The 23,311-nt window shown below is 39.2% G+C and overlaps 1 protein-coding gene across 1 annotated transcript in view; it reads left to right on the top strand.

Moving 5' to 3' along the window:
- Window positions 1-23,311, top strand: part of DIS3L (DIS3 like exosome 3'-5' exoribonuclease) — an 830,646-nt gene that overhangs the window by 561,724 nt on the left and 245,611 nt on the right. The window contains 1 exon segment of the mRNA XM_044077862.1: window positions 6,882-7,051. Coding sequence (XP_043933797.1) covers window positions 6,882-7,051 — 170 coding nt within the window.

A 23,311-nucleotide genomic window follows, 5' to 3' on the forward strand; every position in this document is an offset into this window, starting at 1 on the left:
TGATGAGGCTCAAGGAGTAGAGACATACGGGATCCAGAAAGGAGATCTGAGGGAGGAACCATTTGTCCTGCAGAAGCAGAAAACACTTTTTCCATTACCTCTAAAGCAAAACACTCTGGTGAGAAGGAAGTCGACGGAGCCGAGAAGCCACGCTTCCATCCCATTGGCATCCCCTGCACCAAAGGCAGCCCACCCGAGGCAGAGGTTGGAGGCGAGCTGTCCAATGCCGAAGCTCCAAGGGATAGAGATGGCTTTGACTACTTTCGAGTAGACTCTACAACACCTTGGACCTGACAGAGATGCTTTGGCTTCAAGAGTCATCCAGCTCCAACATATTTGGAGCCATTGCACTCAAAGAAGGTCTCATAGCCGAAGATACTATGATCTTTGGATCCAACCAAGATGATCCTGGAAAACTTGGATCCAAGAGCTCTGAAACCACTGGTCAGATCTGAAAAGGTGACAAGATTGATGCTGTAGTGCTGGTGAGGGCTTCCTGTCCCGAAGGGGTAGGAACCAGATGAACTCCCATCTGAAACTGCTCCAGGAGAAACTTCCTCATCATACTGTCCATGTCGGCTTCGGTCAGGCTTCTGGAAGAGCAAGATGATGAGGTCACAGAGGGGGACCTGGAATGACATTGAGACTCTAAATATGCCGATGACACACGAGAGGGTACCGGATCTATGGAAGGTGAATATCTGGTCTGAGGTAAAGGCTTCGAATCCGATAATGCAGGATCCAAGGAAGCTGATTTAGTGTCTGATGCCAGTTTCAGAGAAAGAGCATGCTTCAGATCTGACTTTTTGTTCTTCTTTCTTAAAGGCTTCCCCACTGGATCAGAGGAAGGACTAGAGGAGCCTGACAGATCTAGAGGCTTTCTAGAGCATTCCTTTGTCATGGATTTGGAGTGTTGAGCCCCATATAAAGCCTCCGAAAAGGTAGAAGGAAGCAAGCCCTAAGCTTGTTCTTACAGTCCACTGTGGCTGAAGGATTAAAAGATTTACAAGATAGAAGGGAAAGTTTACCAACAATGGTAAGAAAGTATTGCACTGTCATGTGGGTAGGGAGGAAATATTGTAGCTATAAGAAAGGGTAATAAGATAATAACTTATCTCTGTCTTTGAACATTAAGCTCAGGAACTCAGTGACCATGTCCATATGCAAATGTGGCAGATGAAATCAAAAGTATGTTAGGGGAAACATTATTATGGGCAAGAGAAGAGCTTGAGAGTTTTCTAGTGGCCACTAACTGTAAATAACATCCGAGTTGGATCTGAACCCCAACTGTTGAGGAATGAATGAAAGTTGACAACATCAGGTCATAGTGTTTTGACTTTATGCTCAGTCTTTAAGTTTTGTATTGATTTCATGTGAAGGAGCATTTGGGATCTACTGTTCAGAGCTGACACAATAATGCAATATTGTCTCTAATGACATGCTTTGTGGAATGTTTAGCTACATAAAGACTGTTTTAATATTATTACGAATGGGGGCTTGGAGTTTATTATTAATGATTTGCATTGCTATTTAATGTTTTTTTTATTTGTTTTAATTTACTGTGTTATTAATGAGGTGTATTCATTGGAAAGCTAAAGTTCTTGGGTAGTATTTCAGTTCTTAGTATTTTAGCTTTAGCTTTATTCACAGTACTGTATGTTTGCTTATACAGTTCTTACAAGTAATAAGCACTTAAATAAATTTGAACTTGGACTTTGCAAAGCATGTGCATGCCCAATATATTTTTGGATTTTGTCCATTATCATCATCTTCTTTCGGCTGCTCTCGTTAGGGGTCACCACAGTGGATCATCTGTTTCCATTTCTTCCTGTCCTCTGCATCTTGCTCTGTCTCACCACTAACCTGTGTCCTCTGTCACCATATCCATAAACCATATCTTAGGCTTTCCTCTTTTCCTATTACCTGGCAGCTTCATCCTTAGCATCCTTTGCCCAAAATACTCTACATCCCTCCTCAGCACATGTCCAAACCAACGTAATCTTGCCTGTCTGGCTTTGTCTCCAAACCTTCCAACCTGGGCTGACCCTCTAATATACTTATTCTTAATCCTGTCCCCCCTTGTCACACCCAGTGCAAATCTTAACATCTTTAACTCTGCCACGTCCAGCTCTGACTCCTGCTTTTTTTGTCAATGCCACTGTCTCCAACCCATATAACATAGCTGGTCTCACTACCCTCTTGTAGACCTTCCCTTTCACTCTTACTGGTACTCGTCTGTCACAAATCACTCCTGACACTCTTCTCCACCCACTCCATCCTGCCTGTACTGTCTTCTTCACCTCTCTTCCACACTCATCATTACTCTGAACTGTTGATCCCAAGTATTTCATCTCATCCACCTTCACCACCTCTATTCCCTGCATCCTCGCCATTCCTCTATCCTTCCTCTCATTCACACACATGTATTCTGTCTTAGTCCTGCTGACCTTCATTCCTCTTCTCTCTAGAGCATATCTCCACATCTCCAGGGTCTCCTCCACCTGTTCCCTACTCTCACTACAGATCACAATGTCATCTGCAAGCATCATAGTCCACGGGGACTCCTGTCTGATCTCGTCTGTCAGCCTGTCCATCACCATTGCAAATAAGAAAGGTCTCGGAGCTGATCCTTTATGTAATCCCACCTCCACCTTAAATGCATCCGTCACGCCTAATATATCTGTCATCCTAAATCTACTCAAATCTACAGTACGGTGGTATGCTTTTTACTATTCCATCAGTTCTCTAATTTTGTTAAGCAGGAAAAGGTTGAAAGAAGAGTTTTTTTTTCTGGTTGGCAGTTTTTCTGTGAAATACACTCCAGTCATCCTATAGAAGCCTGCTTCAGAAAAAAGAATTAGGGTCTCATCTTTTACTTGTTATCAAATGGTTGGACATGCTTGTAAAACCTGTTTATATTACATAGTATGTTTGTACATGTTAGGTTATGTTGCCTCCCAATTTATTATAATTTCCCTTGCTTCCTTTTATTGCTTCTTTCTTTTTCTTGTAAACTCACTCTCAGTTTTGTTTCTGGAGATTCATTGAATTTCTTATTTGCTTCTGATATATTATTTATTTGATGTTGTTACTGCCCTTGTATTTTATGATATATGCCTGAGGTGATGCATGCCAGCCATCTGATTGCTCCTGTGCAGTCAAGGCACTGCTCAATATCCTTTGGAGGGGTTGCTTCATCTTAGCACAGGGTGCACTGGAGGCCAGGTGTGAAGCATGTTTTTTACTGACACAACAATGGGTATCCTAGTATATTTAGTCAAGTATTTGAATTGTGTGAGCTCCTCATTAGAGGTTCATAAGTTGTTGATGCTGGGGGTTGCAGTGTTTTAATCTGTTGATTAATGACCCTGAGTTATCTTCTTACCATGGGAGGAAACCAAAACTAGCAGTCGCAAGTTAACTCGATTTTAGCATTTTTTGTTACAGAATTAGTAGGAATCTGCCTTTAAAATGAAAAAAAAAAACCTTTATGCAGAGCATTTGCTGGGTGATTATTTTGCTTCTACAGTGTATTACCAAAGTAATTGCCCCACAGCTTCCTGTTAAAAAGAATAGGAATTTGAACCTGGATGTTGGATACCATACTGTTAGTAAACACAATTTAATTCCCCACATAGTAATAGGACAAGGCTTAGCCAAGTCCGGTACACTGTTACTTTGTAAGGTAAGCATATGAGATTGGATATTGTACATTAAAATCACAGTTTTTAACCAGCAGATGCTGAAATCTTCAGGGACGATTTATGTGGTAGGTATTTTTACTTATAAATACGGGCTGGACCTCTGGTATATCTGTGGATCTTGGTAACAGTACACATTCCCCACAGCAGCGGTACAGTTGTTATTTTAATTTACTTATATATATATATATGTATATATATATATATATATATATATATATATATATATATGTATGTATATGTGTATATATATATATATATATATATATATATATATATATATATAGAACATCGAACAAACAAAATCCTGAATCGCATTACATCGAGCACAGAACATCGAACACAAAAAAAAAACGAAAGCCCATAATTACGAAAATGGAGTTTACGAACAATACTTGGCCATCTACTCACCTACACCTCTTTAGTCATTCCAACACCATCCAGTAAAGCAACACACAACCATTCTTCCAATACACAATACAAACACACAAACACTACAAACTATTCCTTATATGGGGGGCTGTGCCCCCCCACACACACACACTTGTATATACCAACTCCGAGATCGCACCATAGCCATGAAAGCCTCAGTTATCCATAGGGGGTGTTATTCATATTATTGCACATTTCTCACTGACCTCAGGATGTGTAGCTTTGGGAAGGCCAACCATTTACGTCCGGGGTGTCCGGTTTCAGAATTATGAGCTTTCAGGTTTTTTTGCTTTCGATGTTCTGTGTTTGATGTAATGCGATTCGGGATTTTCGTTCGATGTAATGATATATACCTATATATATATATATATATATATATATATATATATATATACGTGTGTGTGTGTGTGTGTATTTATTTATTTATTTTATATTTTACAGCAGTCATGGTGAGACTAGCTCTAAATGACAGCAGCAAGTTGAAACATATTAATGTGGCCTTGTTTCTTTCAATGGTTTTGCTGTCACACATCAGATGTGATTGCCAAACATGGCTGTCTTTTTTTGTAGAAAGAAAAGAGAAGTGGCTTTTTCTTTCCTTTTATTGATATGCATAGCATATCAGTCTGTGTAAGAAAGCAAAGGGAAGTTGCATGATCACAGTGAAAAAAGATTGTCCATAGGTGGTGGTAGCATGGTGACAGTGCCTACATACAAGTCTGAGAGCATAACATTGAAATGCTTTATTTTGGCCATTATTTCACTTTCATTTCAATGTGTCATCAGATGCATGTGCAGGATGTGGCTATCTTATGAAGGATAGGGAGGCAAGTCAGTATGCAAGAACGCAAAGTATTTTTACTGATATTGCTTGTCAGGGGAAAGAGTGTGTGTGTGTGTGTGTGTGTGTGTGTGTGTGTGTGTGTGTGTGTGTGTGTGTGTGTCTTTGAGCATCAAGCTGAAATAAATTGTTGTGCCTATTATGCCTTTCAGTTTCATCTCAGTCAGTAATCAGACGTGTACCCAAAGTGGGTGTCTTTCGTATGTGGGGTAGACTGTGTGAAAGCAAAGAGTTGTAAGAGGAGTATACAACAATGTGGTGCTTGTTGGGAACACTTTGTGTATAGTATGAGGGCAGCAAATTGAAATACTTTATAGTGGTAGAAGTAAAAAGAAAATCTCAATTTTTTTTCATTTTACTGTGCCATAGTTCAAACATAGTTTCCATTAGGTGCGAGTATACAACTTATACTGAGGGTGGTGAAAGACATTCCTTATCCAGAATATTTCGTTATTCTATTAGCTTTACATCAGAAGTAAATAAATCATTGGGTGTATATCTCCATAAAAAATAATTTGTAATATGCTATGGGCCATGGCTAAGACTTCAAGGCCTGAAGCTCCCAAAGTAAGGGGTAAAATTCATCACTAAGCTGCATTTAAATCCTTGGGTATAGAATGGAATTATCCGTGCCTTTTGTACTAGAGTATCATATTATAATTCACTGATGATCACATTGCACATTCTCAAAGGGGACTTGCAATGTGGTCTTTTATACACAGATAACCAAATGCAGGGGTTCATAGACATTTCACTGTTTGAGTCTGACAATTTGAATTGCACTCTGTTTTAATTGATGAGGTATACAACACCTGATCAAAGGACAAATAATTTCTTTGTATGTTAAGTTGTGTTTACATCAGAAATAAAAAAAAAATATTTCACCAGACAAGATGGTATTTATATTATTGCCTGAACTCATTGTACTGATAAAGGTGATGCAGTAAAATAATTGATGGTGAAATAGCCTTGGGTGAATTTTGTAGCTGAAAACCCTGCTGCTAACTGTCTGAAAGTTTCATAACTAAATCTTGAAGGGGATTGATATTTCGCTTTTATTCACATAGTTAAATGCAGGGGAGAATTCATAAGCCTTCACTACCATGGTCTGGCATTTTCAGTTGTATTCACATTTCATTCAAGTGTTGTGTGTAACTGTTGCGTAGAGTGCATATTACAGCACTGGTCTAATACATTTTAACTAAGTTGTCATAACATCAAAAGAATAAATCCTACTATTTCTCCTGACCAGGGAAGATTTACTTTATTTGAGTAAACTGGATAGTCCATGAAAATTAATTTGTGGGAAGTTCTGCTGTGGAAGTCTTGTCACATAATAATGACATATTTGATTTTGTGACCTACTTACTAACGTCCTGGTGATGTTTCACTGTTACGCTTTATTATTTTGTAATTGGTGTAGATAAATATATGTCACATAAGCCATGTGTAAGTTTGGAGGTTGTAATTTGACATAATGTCACTTAGTGTAGCAACACTAAATGTCACATCTTTAAATTACGCAGTTGTTATCTAGTTAAATGAAGGAATTTGGGTGAGTAGTCATCTGATCATAGATTTTCTCCTGTGCTTAACACTGTAATATTTCATATAGTATTAGACTAGTAAGCGGATAACATCTGGGACAACAAAACACATGCATAACATGAAAAAATGGTACAGTTGGGTGAACAAAAAGGTGTAGTAACAGTTTATCTATTCTTAGCTTCCTAATTAAAAGTCAGGTGTGGGAATGGAAGTATGAGCGAGTGTTACACTTTATAGTTAAGAATTATATGACATGGACCATTAAACACTTATGGAGTGATCTAGACAACAGTTCAGAAACTTAGGGTATAAATCTTGTATCTCTGGCTTATACCATTACAACTGTTTTCTTCTCTTAGGAAAGATTGTAGGCATTCTTCAGAGAAAATGGCGGGATTATGTTGCATCCTTCCCTCCCAAAGAAGAGAGACAGTCTCAGGGTAAAAATTCTCGACGGGTTCTAGTCACGCCATGGGACTACAGGATTCCCAGAATTAGAATCAGCACTCATCAAGCAGAGACTCTTCAAGTAAGAAACTTTTGTATGGAGATTGAGTTTGTTTGCTTCCTTTTTTTTATCTAACCTCAAAGATCATCTGAATGGTTGTTCTTTATGATGTTAGGTTAGAGAATGAGTGGTAGATTTTTTTTTATCAGCCAAAACTAGTTGGGGACTATAAATTAATGGTGTCTAAATATACAAACCAGAGACATTCGTAACTTCTGTTGTATGTCTGACTTTTTTATCATTCTTGCCACACAGCTACACCCCTTTTTTCTGGTGCATCTATAGTCCACTTAGGCTTAGTATTCTGCAATTTTTGTTAAAACACTTGCATTCTTCATAAAAACGAACAAAGCAGTAATAAAATAAAGCCTTTAAAAACATAAAAATCTCTTGCCAGTGCATTGCGGTTATTCAGTCCCTCTACTCCATTTGCTTCATTTCAGGTGCAACAAGTTATTTGGTTGAAGATGTGGTTTTAAGAAACAAATCGGAAAGTATTGGGGAAGAGCTTATTCTCAGCCAGTAAACCAAGGGATTCTACAAAGTGTCAACAGCAAAAGTTTGAATACCTAGATCCAAGCATTTGTAGCCTAACTTACGAAATGCTTAGCAGTCACTCACTGACTGACCAGGGAATGACCACGAAGGACAGCAGTATATTCTGCAGGGGGGTTGATATTTCTGCTTGTAGGGCTAGATGTGTCAAAATACCAAGTCTGAATGAAATTGTTTAAAGTAACTGCAGCCACTACAGAATGCACAAGGAATGCATGAAACAAGAGTCTGACTGGCTGTTTAAGGGCCTTGCTGATGTCATATCGGTGAACTCAAGATGTAAAGCATTGCAGCTACGTAGACATGAGATAAATCACTGTGGCTACATCATTTTGCATGATAGCGTATTTAGTCCAGGTAATATTCTAAACATGAAAAAAGTATATTCTGACTACTGAGAGCACTGGCCTTTCCTTCTCAAGTATGTTATTTTTCCTCAGATAAATTCCTAGGATCAAGTTCATGGGTGCATAAACCAAGCCCTTACAAAAAAAAGTCAAAAAAAAGTCAAGACTGATACCATCCCAAACAAGAACATTCTTGGGTGCAGAATTGGACACAGTAAAACAGATGGCATTCCTAACTGCAGAAAAACAAGAACAACTCCCTCTTTACTTCTTGGCATTAACAAAGCAGAACAAACTAACAGCAAGGAAAGTACTGCAGGCCTTGGGCTTCATGGCATCATGCATAATCCTGGTCCCCCATGCCAGACTGCATATGAGAAAGCTACAGTGGTACCTAAAAAAATTATGGTCTCAACACAGGCACAGCTTAGAAACCGAAATACCACTAATCCCATGCCTGAAACAAGAGTTCCTATGGTGGGCTCAAGCATGCCAGTCAAACCCAGGCTTGCCCTTCCACAACTTTCAAGCAAGCCAAACCATCACAACGGATGCCTCAGACCTAGGTTGGGGGGCACACATGCTGGACAAATGCATACAAGGATTATGGACTCCAGACCAGCTGCACCTGCACATAAATCAAAAAGAAATGCTGGCAGTAAAACTAGCAATCCAGAATTTCAGACCATTCCTCAAAGAAGGCCATTTAATGATAAGGACAGACAACACCACAGTCTTGTGGTACATCAACAAACAGGGAGGCACTCATTCATACCCCCTCTGCCGAATGACTCTGGACCTATGGAATATGGCTCTGAGCTACAACATCCAGTTACAGGCAATATTTGTACCGGGAAAAGAAAACATCCTAGCAGACATGTTAAGCAGAACTACCTCGGATGCTCACGAATGGATGCTACACCCGGACATCTTCAAGGCCATCACAAAGAAATGGGGAATGCCACAAATAGACCTATTAGCATCCCCACTCAATCACCAGCTCAAGAAATTCTGCACAAGGACATACCACCCACTTGCATGGAAGGTGGACTCTCTATCCTTCAGTTGGAAAGGCCTGACAGCATATGCATTCCCACCTCTTCCTTTGATGCACGAGGTACTACTGAAAATCAAAGAGGCGCCCAAGGATAATTCTGATAGCCCCAAATTGACCAAGACAACACTGGTATCCATTGCTGAGGAGCATGTCTCGGGGGAGAACGTGGACACTACCCCTGATGCCTTTGATGTTAACTCAGAACGACTACATCATCATGCATCCAAACCTAAAAACTCTGCAACTGACTGCCTGGAACATTACATAACAGCAACTAACCCAGATTTATCCCAAAGGGTTAAAGACATTATCCTTGAGGCCCGCAGACCTTCAACAAGAAGGAACTATGCAGGAAAATGGAAAAGGTTTGTCATTTGGAGTACTGAAAGAGGAAAAGATGTGTCAAAAATAGATATTGCTAACATCCTGGAGTACTTGGCAGAGCTTCTCCATACAGGCCTGTCCTATTCCTCCATCAAGATACATGCATCAGCTATTTCTGCAGAATACAGCTTGATCCCCTGTCTTCTTACATCCTCTACTCAGGCAGTTCCTCAGAGGAATCAAGAATGTAAAACCTCCTAAAACCACCATTACCAGCATGGGACTTGAACTTTGTGCTAGAAAAATTGACACTCCCTCCATTTGAACCAGCAGCAACAGCAGATCTTCAACACCTATCCTGGAAAACTGCTTTCCTACTGGCAATTACTTCAGCAAGAAGGGTTTGAACTACAGGCCTTAATGGCAGTACAACCCTTCCTAATCTTCCATCAAGATAGAGTGTCCATGAGAACTAATCCTACATTTATGCCTAAGGTGGTATCCAGAGTGTCTCTAAACCAGGCAATCCACCTACCTACCTTCTTTCCCAATCCACAGAACAGGGGAAAGACTGCTGCATACCTTGGATGTACATAGACAGTTGCGCTACTACCTGGACAGAACCAAGGGCAATAGAAAAACTGACCAGCTTCTAGTAGCTTATGCAACAGGAAGGGAAGGAAAAGCAATTTCCAAACAGACGATCTCCAAGTGGATAGGAAATTGCATAAGATTCTGTTACTCCTACCATGGAAAGCAAATTCCACAGAATATAAGACCTCACTCTACAAGGGCTACAGCCACTACCACAGCTTTCTTACGAGGAGTGGCTACCAAGGACATTATTGAGGCGGCTACTTGGACCTCCGTGCATACATTTGCCAAGCATTACAACTTACCTCTATACTCTAGATCCCGAGCAGGGTTTGCCACTGCTGTATTGCAAGGGATCCTAACTACACCATAATTCTTCTTCCTTCTCCCCTAGTTTGGCTATGGTATTCTACCCATTTGTTAGGACTGCAGATGCATCCTTGAAGGACATAGTACAGTTTTGTACCTACCATAAATGTAGATGTCGAACAGGATAGCATCTGCAGTCAGGATTACCCACCCTCCTTCCCCTCTGTGGTACTCCTAGGGTATTTACCCTCCTTATAGCTAGCTAGGGGGGGATCTCTTATGGTGTATTTGTTTGTATATATGTACATACATGCTTATTTTTTGTGTTTGCCTACTATTTTTTTTGGAAACATTGGCATTTACCCAAAATTTAGTTTTCCAAGAGGGCAACTGGCATCTGGGGCAAGAAACACTGAGGAAAATGGCGTCGGCTGATGCCTTTATACCCGAAGACCAGCAGAGATGATGTCGGGTGAAGTGCGACACCAGTCGAGGCCAGACCCAGACTTTGGAATCCGGCCGACCGAAGGGCTGCCTGACGACAGGACAACCCATTTGTTAGGACTGCAGATGCTATCCTGTTCGGACATCTACATTTATGGTAGGTACAAAACTGTACTTTATTCATATTATTGCACATTTCTCACTGACCTCAGGATGTGTAGCTTTGGGAAGGCCAACCATTTACGCCCGGGGTGTCCGGTTTCGGAATTATGAGCTTTCAGATTTTTTTGCTTTCGATGTTCTGTGTTTGATGTAATGCGATTCGGGATTTTCGTTTGATGTAATGATATATGCCTATATATATATATATATATATATATATACGTGTGTGTGTGTATTTATTTATTTTATATTTTACAGCAGTCATGGTGAGACTAGCTCTAAATGACAGCAGCAAGTTGAAACATATTAATGTGGCCTTGTTTCTTTCAATGGTTTTGCTGTCACACATCAGATGTGATTGCCAAACGTGGCTGTCTTTTTTTGTAGAAAGAAAAGAGAAGTGGCTTTTTCTTTCCTTTTATTGATATGCATAGCATATCAGTCTGTGTAAGAAAGCAACGGGAAGTTGCATGATCACAGTGAAAAAAGATTGTCCATAGGTGGTGGTAGCATGGTGACAGTGCCTACATGCAAGTCTGAGAGCATAACATTGAAATGCTTTATTTTGGCCATTATTCCACTTTCATTTCAATGTGTCATCAGATGCATGTGCAGGATGTGGCTATCTTATGAAGGATAGGGAGGCAAGTCAGTATGCAAGAACGCAAAGTATTTTTACTGATATTGCTTGTCAGGGGAAAGAGTGTGTGTGTGTGTGTGTGTGTGTGTGTGTGTGTGTGTGTGTGTGTGTGTGTGTGTGTGTTATTTTGGCCATTATTCCACTTTCATTTCAATGTGTCATCAGATGCATGTGCAGGATGTGGCTATCTTATGAAGGATAGGGAGGCAAGTCAGTATGCAAGAACGCAAAGTATTTTTACTGATATTGCTTGTCAGGGGAAAGTGTGTGTGTGTGTGTGTGTGTGTGTGTGTGTCTTTGAGCATCAAGCTGAAATAAATTGTTGTGCCTATTATGCCTTTCAGTTTCATCTCAGTCAGTAATCAGACGTGTACCCAAAGTGGGTGTCTTTTGTATGTGGGGTAGACTGTGTGAAAGCAAAGAGTTGTAAGAGGAGTATACAACAATGTGGTGCTTGTTGGGAACACTTTGTGTATAGTATGAGGGCAGCAAATTGAAATACTTTATAGTGGTAGAAGTAAAAAGAAAATCTCAATTTTTTTCATTTTACTGTGCCATAGTTCAAACATAGTTTCCATTAGGTGCGAGTATACAACTTATACTGAGGGTGGTGAAAGACATTCCTTATCCAGAATATTTCTTTATTCTGTTAGCTTTACATCAGAAGTAAATAAATCATTGGGTGTATTTCTCCATAAAAAAATATTTGTAATATGCTATGGGCCATGGCTAAGACTTCAAGGCCTGAAGCTCCCAAAGTAAGGGGTAAAATTCATCACTAAGCTGCATTTAAATACTTGGGTATAGAATGGAATTATCCGTGCCTTTTGTACTAGAGTATCATATTATAATTCACTGATGATCACATTGCACATTCTCAAAGGGGACTTGCAATGTGGTCTTTTATACACAGATAACCAAATGCAGGGGTTCATAGACATTTCGCTGTTTGAGTCTGACAATTTGAATTGCACTCTGTTTTAATTGATGAGGTATACAACACCTGATCAGGAGACAAATAATTTCTTTGTATATTAAGTTGTGTTTACATCAGAAATAAAAAAAAAAATATTTCACCAGACAAGATGGTATTTATATTATTGCCTGAACTCATTGTACTGATAAAGGAGATGCAGTAAAATAATTGATGGTGAAATAGCCTTGGGTGAATTTTGTAGCTGAAAACCCTGCTGCTAACTGTCTGAAAGTTTCATAACTAAATCTTGAAGGGGATTGATATTTGGCTTTTATTCACATAGTTAAATGCAGGGGAGAGTTCATAAGCCTTCACTACCATGGTCTGACATTTTCAGTTGTATTCACATTTCATTCAAGTGTTGTGTGTAACTGTTGCGTAGAGTGCATTTTACAGCACTGGTCTAATACATTTTAACTAAGGTGTCATAACATCAAAAGAATAAATCCTACTATTTCTCCTGACCAGGGAAGATTTACTTTATTTGAGTAAACTGGAAAGTCCATGAAAATTAATTTGTGGGAAGTTCTGCTGTGGAAGTCTTGTCACATAATAATGACATATTTGATTTTGTGACCTACTTACTAACGTCCTGGTGATGTTTCACTGTTACGCTTTATTATTTTGTAATTGGTGTAGATAAATATATGTCACATAAGCCATGTGTAAGTTTGGAGGTTGTAATTTGACATAATGTCACTTAGTGTAGCAACACTAAATGTCACATCTTTAAATTACGCAGTTGTTATCTAGTTAAATGAAGGAATTTGGGTGAGTAGTCATCTGATCATAGATTTTCTCCTGTGCTTAACACTGTAATATTTCATATAGTATTAGACTAGTAAACGGATAACATCTGGGACAACAAAACACATGCATAACATGAAAAATGGTACAGTTGGGTGAACAAAAAAGGTGTAGTAACAGTTTATCTATTCTTAGCTTCCTAATTAAAAGTCAGGTGTGGGAATGGAAGTATGAGCGAGTGTTACACTTTATAGTTAAGAATTATATGACATGGACCATTAAACACTTATGGTGTGATCTAGACAACAGTTCAGAAACTTAGGGTATAAATCTTGTATCTCTGGCTTATACCATTACAACTGTTTTCTTCTCTTAGGAAAGATTGTAGGCATTCTTCAAAGAAAATGGCGGGATTATGTTGCATCCTTCCCTCCCAAAGAAGAGAGACAGTCTCAGGGTAAAAATTCTCGACGGGTTCTAGTCACGCCATGGGACTACAGGATTCCCAGAATTAGAATCAGCACTCATCAAGCAGAGACTCTTCAAGTAAGAAACTTTTGTATGGAGATTGAGTTTGTTTGCTTCCTTTTTTTATCTAACCTCAAAGATCATCTGAATGGTTGTTCTTTATGATGTTAGGTTAGAGAATGAGTGGTAGATTTTTCAGCCAAAACTAGTTGGGGACTATAAATTAATGGTGTCTAAATATACAAACCAGAGACATTCGTAACTTCTGTTGTATGTCTGACTTTTTTTATCATTCTTGACACACAGCTACACCCCTTTTTTCTGGTGCATCTATATCAACTTAGGCTTAGTATTCTGCAATTTTTGTTAAAACACTTGCATTCTTCATAAAAACGAACAAAGCAGTAATAAAATAAAGCCTTTAAAAACGTAAAAATCTCTTGCCAGTGCATTGCGGTTATTCAGTCCCTCTACTCCATTTGCTTCATTTCAGGTGCAACAAGTTATTTGGTTGAAGATGTGGTTTTAAGAAACAAATCTGAAAGTATTGGGGAAGAGCTTATTCTCAGCCAGTAAACCAAGGGATTCTACAAAGTGGCAACAGCAAAAGTTTGAATACCTAGATCCAAGCATTTGTAGCCTAACTTACGAAATGCTTAGCAGTCACTCACTGACTGACCAGGGAATGACCACGAAGGACAGCAGTATATTCTGCAGAGGGGTTGATATTTCTGCTTGTAGGGCTAGATGTGTCAAAATACCAAGTCTGAATGAAATTGTTTAAAGTAACTGCAGCCACTACAGAATGCACAAGGAATGCATGAAACAAGAGTCTGACTGGCTGTTTAAGGGCCTAGCTGATGTCATATCGGTGAACTCAAGATGTAAAGCATTGCAGCTACGTAGACATGAGATAAACCACTGTGGCTACATCTTTTTGCATGATAGCGTGTTTAGTCCAGGTAATATTCTAAAGATGAAAAAAGTATATTCTGACTACTGAGAGCACTGGCCTTTCCTTCTCAAGTATGTTATTTTTCCTCAGATAAATTCCTAGGATCAAGTTCATGGGTGCATTGAAGATTTCCTCTCAGAACCTCACGGATCCTCCATCATTGCTTCAGTCTTCTTTTGGTTAATTTCAGCTATTTTCTTCTCATCCAGTTGTGAATCTCAGTGTGGCAGCATTAAACACCAGGAAAACAATCAAAATATTCCTGATATCCAGGATGCAGAATAAGTCCATATTGACATAGTTAAACGAGTGAATTCCCATCCTATGGTTTTTATGATGTCATGCCCTCAGAATTGTATAAGTCACAGTAAACACAGTAACAATTACATTTGTAATATTTTGTAGACAACTTACAATATCTCAGCAACCACTCCAGCTACACACATACTGTTAGCAGCATTTTATTCATCTAGCTGAGAGATTTTATATGAGGCTAAGGAGTTCTATCTGTGTTACTTGGTTGTTAAGATATTTAGAAAAATGTGAAAATTATATCTATATAAATTAATATAATAAAAACAACAGTTAATATCTGTTTACCTGCACTAGACAGAGGTCAAATATTAATGCAGTTGATTTGCCATTGTGTAAGCTTTAAGACAATTTTTTTTAAAACCTTGTACATAACATGGCTTTGGAATTACTGCTGCAAATATGAATAAGCAATATTTAATGCCTAGAGGCGTCCATATGAGTTGACTGCAGGTGCACCTGGAGGCATCACTCAGATGTAATGAGTTAACATAGATTGTATACATTTCTTAGTGTATCTTTCTTAAATGCATCATCCTTCTTAGACTTTACCAGTAAAAACTTTATTACAGTAAATGACATTCTTAAAGAAGCAGTTTAGAATACTGTTTTAGTGACTTATTTATTTATTTATTTATTTATTTATTTGCAGTTGGTTTATCAGGATAGTCCATTGGGCCAAAGTGAACCCGTTTTCAGTGGAGTCCTGGGGGGAAAAGCTCCATAAAAATCAAGGTTACAATATGATGTAGATTATAAGATTACATGAATTATAAAATAGAGCAGACCAAAGACTATTAACATTACTATATGTCATAGATTGAAAATATACAACAGGAATTAGACCTGGGGAGAAAAGCTCCATAAACAAATCAAGGTTACTATATGGTGTAGATTATAAGCTTACATGTGTTATAAAATAGAGGGACCATAAACTATTAACATTACTATATGTCATAGATTGAAAGTATACTACAGAAATTTAGACAAGGACAAATATTACTAACAGTCTAGGTTAGTGGTGAATGAACAGATAATACAGAATATTATGGGAATAATTAGTAGACATATACAGGATCAATAATACGTGTGGTAAACTTGCAGAGAGAGGTGTGGGTAAGAATTACATACATTTAGAAATTGATTTACAAGAGTATATGAAAAGGAAGAATGCTATTGAAGGGAAGAGAAGATGAAAGTTTGCAGAGTAAGTTATGTAGGGTGGCAGCAGGAGCATTCCCATTGGGTTACTAGATGTGAGTGGAGAGTTTTTTTGAAGTTAGTGTAGCTAGGGGTAGTACGAATGGATGGTGGTAGGGAGTTCCAGAGTCGTGCTAGACTAAAGGATAGGAGGTGTTTGCCTGGGGGACGAGCTGGTTTGTATACTTCTAGAAGATTTTGCTTGTTAGACCTTAGCACTCTATCAGGTAGGTGCATTTTAAATGCAGAGAAAAGGGAGGGACAGGGTGAGGGGTTGAGAATGAGCTTATGTGCTAGAGTGAGCTGGGTATAGATAAGCTGATTGGGTAGCTCTAGCCATTTTAGTTTGTGAAGAGAGGAGCAGTGGTGAGTGGAAGACTTATGGCTAGTGGCGAACTTGGCGATTTTGTTGTAGCAACAAGATAGTTGAGTTTTCAGAGAGGATTGTAGATTAGTTAGGAGTGGGGCACCATAGAGGAGGGAGGGGATGAGAAAAGATGTAGAGAGGGTGAGTTTAGTGGTCGGTGTAAGATAATGATTTTGTCGATAAAGCATGCCTAGTTTTTGATGGGTTTTTTTGATATTTAGTTGTATGTGGGAGTTAGTCTAGTTTATATTTTTGTACCGTCAGCAGTATCATCAGTATATAAGCTTATGCATTCCTTTGTTCGGGGAGTCTCCCTAGTACATTCCATGAGGCTCCCACACGTGTGTAATAAATACCACTGAAAGAGAGGAAGAAGTGTCTTGTCTTGTCAAGAGACTTGAACCTCTCTGCTCATGTTACTTTCTGTGAGTTCTTTAAAGGTTTTAACCTATGTATTCTGTATCACATACCAGTAAGACACAAGTATGCAGATACAGTAAAAAATAAATAAATAAATAAATTTGGTGTAATTACAGTGGACTATGTTGCATTTAACATTTTACCTTAAATGAAGACAAGACACTTCTTCCTCTCTTTCAGTGGTATTTATTACACACGTGTGGGAGCCTCATGGAAAGTACTAGGGAGACTCCCCGAACAAAGGAATGCATAAGCTTATATACTGATGATACTGCTGACGGTACAAAAATATAAACTAGACCAATTAAATTAGTATAAAAGACAATTAAGCAATCAATGGTTTACCCGTAGGCTTAAAGCAGTTCACATTAGTACATCTCTAGGCAGAGAAAGAAAATCGGATACACTTCCATATAAGGCACATTTCCTGCTTTCAAGCAGGCTCCTGTTTTTCAGTGCTTTCCACTATTCAAAGTTTACTCAGAGTTCACAGTACAAAGTTCATCTCAGTGCATACAGATTGTCCCGTACTCAATTTCCTTAAGCACATACTTTGGCCATTCATATTCTACAACTAAAGCCGTGACTTTGACCCGAGTTCAGCCAGTGGTATGGGCATGTGCAGAAGCTAGAATGGGGAGGGCAAGTAATAAGGCTTTACCCCTCACTTTTCCCAGTAGGGAATGTATAGATGATATAGTGCTGGAGGCAGGCTGCTTGCAACATGTAGTAGAGATTGAGGCTTAAGCATCCTTCAGGATGGGCACATGGGAAAGACGGAGAGGTGTCCCCATCATAGATTGTTATTAGGTTAACAACCACTAGGGTCCTTACAAGCCTAGCCACACAAAACTAAACCATTTGGGTCCCCTGAGTATCATGGCCATCAATATGGGGGAGTATGTTAGTAGGGGGATAACTAAGGATTTGCAGGGGGGATGTTTAATTAGGATAAAAACTTTTTTTTATTGACTGCCTCCAACCGTAAAGTACATGGGGGCCAGACTCAGCATAAAGTTATGATTTCCCATCCAGTTGTCAAGGTTTCATTTGAAGAGGCTCAGGGATGAACTCTGTTTTACACAGATAGGGAACCTGTTCTATAGTGTGAGGATCCTTTTGAGCATATATGTGTTCCTCCAACACATTCTGTTTGTCACAAATTAAGTTGAGATCCATGGATCTAGCATTTCTGGTACTGTTTGTTTTGCACATGTGCAGTAGATCTATCAGGGCTAGGTCTGAGGAAGCCCTGTAAGCCAGGGAAAGATCCCCTGTCATAAGCCTGTAAAAGACTAAATACAGTGATTGCAATTAGTTTAAGACAGGATATTCATGCCCTGAATTATCCTGGTGAGAAACCTTTGTGGGTGTTCCAACTGTTACAAGTATCTGGTTAGATAAATGCAAAAGGGGCATTGTATTCAATGACAGGGCTGAGTAGAGTGGCATTGTGCAACTTTCTTGGACTTGGATGCCATACCCTTACCTATAAGTTGGGTGACATAGAATGATTTTCTTATTATCTTAGCTACTTGTTGATCAAAGGCCAGATTGCTGTCTGTATATGTTCCCAGATCCCTTACTACTGGGTGTTTCATCAATGGAGTAATGGGTTGATAATTTCCCAAAGGCCATTATAATGCATTTTTAGGACTGCGTTTTAAGCCATGGCTTTGGCACCAGTCATCTGTGCTAAACCATCTTGCCTTATGCTGGCATCTTGGGGGAATCTATACTAGCTCCCAGTTTACAGTCATCAGTGAACTTGGTGAGCCAGAGGCCTTGAACATTAGCCTGGACTTCCAAAAAGTAGATGCCAAGCAGGAGTGGGCCCAGCATGGAGCCCTAGGGTACTTTGCTGGTGAGCAGTCTTTTAGTAGAGTTGGTTTCACCGATCCTGACCTCTCGGTTCCTGTCTGTGAGCCAACCAGCAGTCTAGCAAGTTATGCAGGGATTAATATCTAGCTCAGAAAGCTTATCGCAATGCCTGAGTGGGATATTGTATCAAATACCTTGTTCAGGTTAAGATAAGCAGTATGCAGTGTTTTACCCTCGTCCATTCCCTTGGTGTCCCTCTTAAAGAAGCTAAACAGGTTAAGTAGGCATGACCTTCCCTTAAAACCAAACTGAGGTGGGTCCAGTGTCTGCAGGTCACCAATTTCTTTGTTTATCATTTCCATGATAATTCATTCCATGGCTATGCATATTAGACTTGTTAGACTGATGGGTTTTGTTGATGGTTTGCCCTTATGGAAGGGAATGACTGTTTCAATCCTTCACTGACTTGGAACAAAACTTGTTTCAAGGGTGTAGTTGAAGAGTGCCTCTAGTGGTCCTGATATGTCATGCTTTTAGACTGTTCAGGAAGTAACCAGGGATGTTGGGACCCATGGAGGCCATGTTTCTGACTTTAGTGAGTGCTGCCAGCATCTAGTCCCTGCTAGTTGTTGGGGGATGCCTGTTGGAGGGGATTTCACCTAGTAGAGCTGTGGGTGGTGAAGTCTGACCTAAATTTATTAACCAGTAGATTTGCTATGTCACCCTGATCGGTGAAGATAATACCGTTCACCACCAGTTCAGCACACTGCTGTGTGTCGCCTTTAAGGTTCCATATATAGCTGAAGAAAGCCTTGTGATTGCCCTTGCTGGATTTAATTAGACCTCTTAGTTTATTGTTTAGTTGTGTAAGAGAGCAATTGTCTTTAAGGGAGCTGATCTTCCTGATTTTGGTGGCTATGAGTTTTCTTCTCTTATATACCCTGTTTAGATGAGAATTTCACCAGTGAGGTATGTTTTTAGTGTTTGTTTTGAGTTTATTTCTGGTAGGTACAGCATCCTATATGCAGCCATTCACATGGTAGTATAGGACCTCTTTCGATAATTCTGCATAGTTATGAGTGTGAGATTTCTTTCAAGAAAGTTGTTTATTTACATCTCTCACGTACTGTGTTATTTTCTTCAATGACGTACTGTGTTATTTTCTTCAATGATTAGCTGGCTGTCTCAGAACATGAGACAATTGCTATATTGCCTTTGAATGCCCAAATCTGCCAAACTGGCGATTCAGATATTTGGAAATTGCATATCCCTGTTGTCCAGACCTGGAAATAGGGTGGGCTGTTTAGGATTAAGAATTAGGTTTTAAGAGGGATGTTCTAGGGTAGTTCTGGGGTCAAGGGCAAGATGCTGTATACTGCTAGGAAGTGGTAGTGCTATTTGATGTACAAAGTTAGCTGCTCTAAGCTCATTTCTGTATAATATCACACTTTTTAACAGGTTTTTGACCTAATCATAACTTGATTTTGAGATTTTGCTGTCGTGGCATTTCTTGATATACGGGGCACTACTACCCACCGTTTCCCAGTAGACAGGTCTAGCAAACATGCCTGATTTATAGTAGAAAAAAAAAGTTTGAAAGCTGTTGCCAATGTCCTATAGTCAATAAACAGCCATGCATTGAGCTTCCTCGTGTGCTTCTTAACTTAGAGAGACCAGGGAAACACTTTCTACCACAAAATGAATGATATTGGAATTTCCCCTATATAAAAGCACAACAAAGCAGCTCTAAAGTGCAGATTAAACAAACAACTAAATCCTTGGCTAATTCGCCTTTCTGCAAGGCAATTAGTAGGCAAATCAAACTAGAAAAGCCAACAAATAGAGCAATGACTATTTTTGCCACAGAATAAAGTAAATGCTTTAAAAACCCTCAAAAACAGTAGTGATCACTGTATAAAGCAAGTACAAGTGCGTTAAAGTAAGAAAATATTCGTATCTTAGCTTGGATATCTCTGGATGCAGTTGAAACACTTAAAAGGGGTTGCAGAGTTCTTTGTAAATGAATAAAGAGCCTTGCAAACTTGCCTGATTTATAATAGAGAAAAAAGGCTTGAAAGCTGGCTCTTATGTCCTCTAGCCAGTAAACAAGCACACTGTGAGCTTCCTGGTCTGCTTCCCAAATGAGAGAGACCAGGTAAAGACTTTCTGCCACAAAATGGATGATCCTGGAATTTCTTAATATAAAAAGCACAGCAAAAGCAGTGCTCACGTGCAGATTAAACAGCAAACAGCTACCAAACAACTTAGTCCCTGGCTAATTTGTCCTTCTGCAAGGCAATTAGGAAGCAAACAGAGCTAGAAAAGTAAAAAAAAAAAAAAAGCGAGAGAGAGAAATTACTATTTTTTGCCGCAAAATAAGATATATGATTTAAAAAATGCTCAAAAACAGTACTGAACACTGTATAAAGCAAGCACAAGTGAGATAAATCCAGAAAATATTCCTAGGGCCTGATGTGGATATTCTTCCATACACCACATCTCATTGTTTTCTCAGCCTCCAGAATTTATTCCAGCACATAGGGGACACAGGGCCAAAAGCCTAGCAAAATATACCACCTATGCTAACAGCACTACCAACTCACCTTCCACCTCTCATGGGAATCTTTGTCATCTCTAGCATAAGGGGTGCAGTTGGTGAGTCCAGTCCAGAGAGGTTAAATTCCCAGGTAAACTGCTCAGAGGCCACAGGGTATGTGTTAGAGTAGGGCTTGGGGGGGGGGGGTTGCACTGCAATAGTGTAATACCCCTCCCAGTAATACCAACTGACTAAAAAACAAAAAGTTTTTTAGCTTTCAGAAATGACCCTTCTCTTAAAAGAAACAAAAATAGGTGTAGATTAAACATTGTACAAAAACTAATTGTTTTCTTATCAAATCTAGTAAAGCAGACTATGAGCTCAACTTGTAGGAAAGGTTAAAGGCAGTAGTAAGCTTTTTTAATTTCATCAGAAAATTGAAGGTAAAGTTTGTCCCATTAAATAGTGGGATGGAGCCTTGACTGTGACTCATGCAGCTTACAGTTGTTAAGCCCAGTCCCTGAGGAGATGGCCAGGGAGATATAGAAGAGTGACATTTCTGTAAGCTGCCTGTCCTGGGGGGGGGGGGTCACTTCCAGGTGTTTGCAGTGATTGGTGGACACCAATGGTACTAGTCCAGATGAATTGTCTATATGTAATTTATATTGGGGGAGTTGGGCATGACAGTGGTTTGGGCTTACCAAATTAAAAAAAAAATCCCTGTGTAGCTGTCAGCATGGTGCTATACTGGAATACCCTGATCCCCTCTTGCACACCTTATCCAGCTGCACACACCAAGGGTTTCCCCTTTGGAAGCCCCAGTCCAAAGGGGTAAACTAAATAGATCAGGGAATGTTGATATGATGATGAAGGAGGGGGTCAGGGAAATGGCTGAGGGCAGATAGCTGTGGTGGAAACAAAAAAAAAATAAAAAGGAAACATTTTGAATGTAACATTATCAGTAAACAAGGAAGTGATCACCCATTTGTAGGGCATAGCAAATATGCTTGCAGAAAAATGTTGTGTAAGCTTCACAGTAAACTAAAATGTCACACAGAGAGTGCTGTAGAGACAATGGAAGACATCCCTTATATAACTGCAGCAAAAATGTCTGCTGTGACAAGTAAAATTAAAAACTCCCCAGTCTCTCTGGGACCAGGCAAAATACTTAGTGGTTTCCTGCATAGAATCATAGAAAACCTAATTAATCTCATTATTGTTGAACAACATGTTAGCTTCTGGGCATGTCCCTGACTTATAATGGTAGGTTATAGTGGCAGCAGTTCACAAATGGGGGTGGGGGCTTTTGACAATATTCCCATACAGGAATTGACAAGTTGGCATAATAGACAAATATGAATACAGTATGAATACTGAATGTTAGAAGATAAGTAATTCAATGAGTGGAACAATGGTTAATAGGAACACAAGTGTGGGGAAGGAGTAGTGTCTCACAGGGCTCTCTTCTGGGGTCACTTTATTTGCCATTTTCATATCTCAGAAGATCTGTGGATAACCAAATATGCTGGTGATTATCAACTGAGTAAAACAATTATGTCATTAACTGATACCAAAGATTGTAAGATGGTCTACAAAAAATAAATAAATAAAATACCATAAAATATCCACCCCATGTCAGTGCATTTGTATTGACCTCATCTTTGTCAATAAATGTAGCATCATAATGCTTTGCAAAAAAAACATAAATTATGATTTCTAAATAAATGTTCAAATTGTAAAAACAAGTGACACTGTCATTAAAAGTCTGTGGACAATAGTAGTAGTACCATGTTATCTGCCAAAGTCAGTAAAGCATATTCTGTAGCCTGTCTACTGCTGAAGGCCACATCTAGTCACTTCAAGGAGATTGTTTAGTACTTTATATCTCCCTTATCTGACCATTTTTTACAACTTTCAAATAAGCTAATTGAATCAATTTGAAAAGTACTGGTCCTAGCTAGAGAAGACATAATGTTCCACAGGGAAAAAAGACTGCATCACAAACCATCACTAACACGTTAACTCACTAACTTTTCTGACATGCCTC

This window comes from Protopterus annectens, chromosome 7.part0, assembly GCF_019279795.1.
Source record: "Protopterus annectens isolate FY-2018-M chromosome 7.part0, PAN1.0, whole genome shotgun sequence".
Classification (NCBI taxonomy): Eukaryota; Metazoa; Chordata; order Ceratodontiformes; family Protopteridae; genus Protopterus; species Protopterus annectens.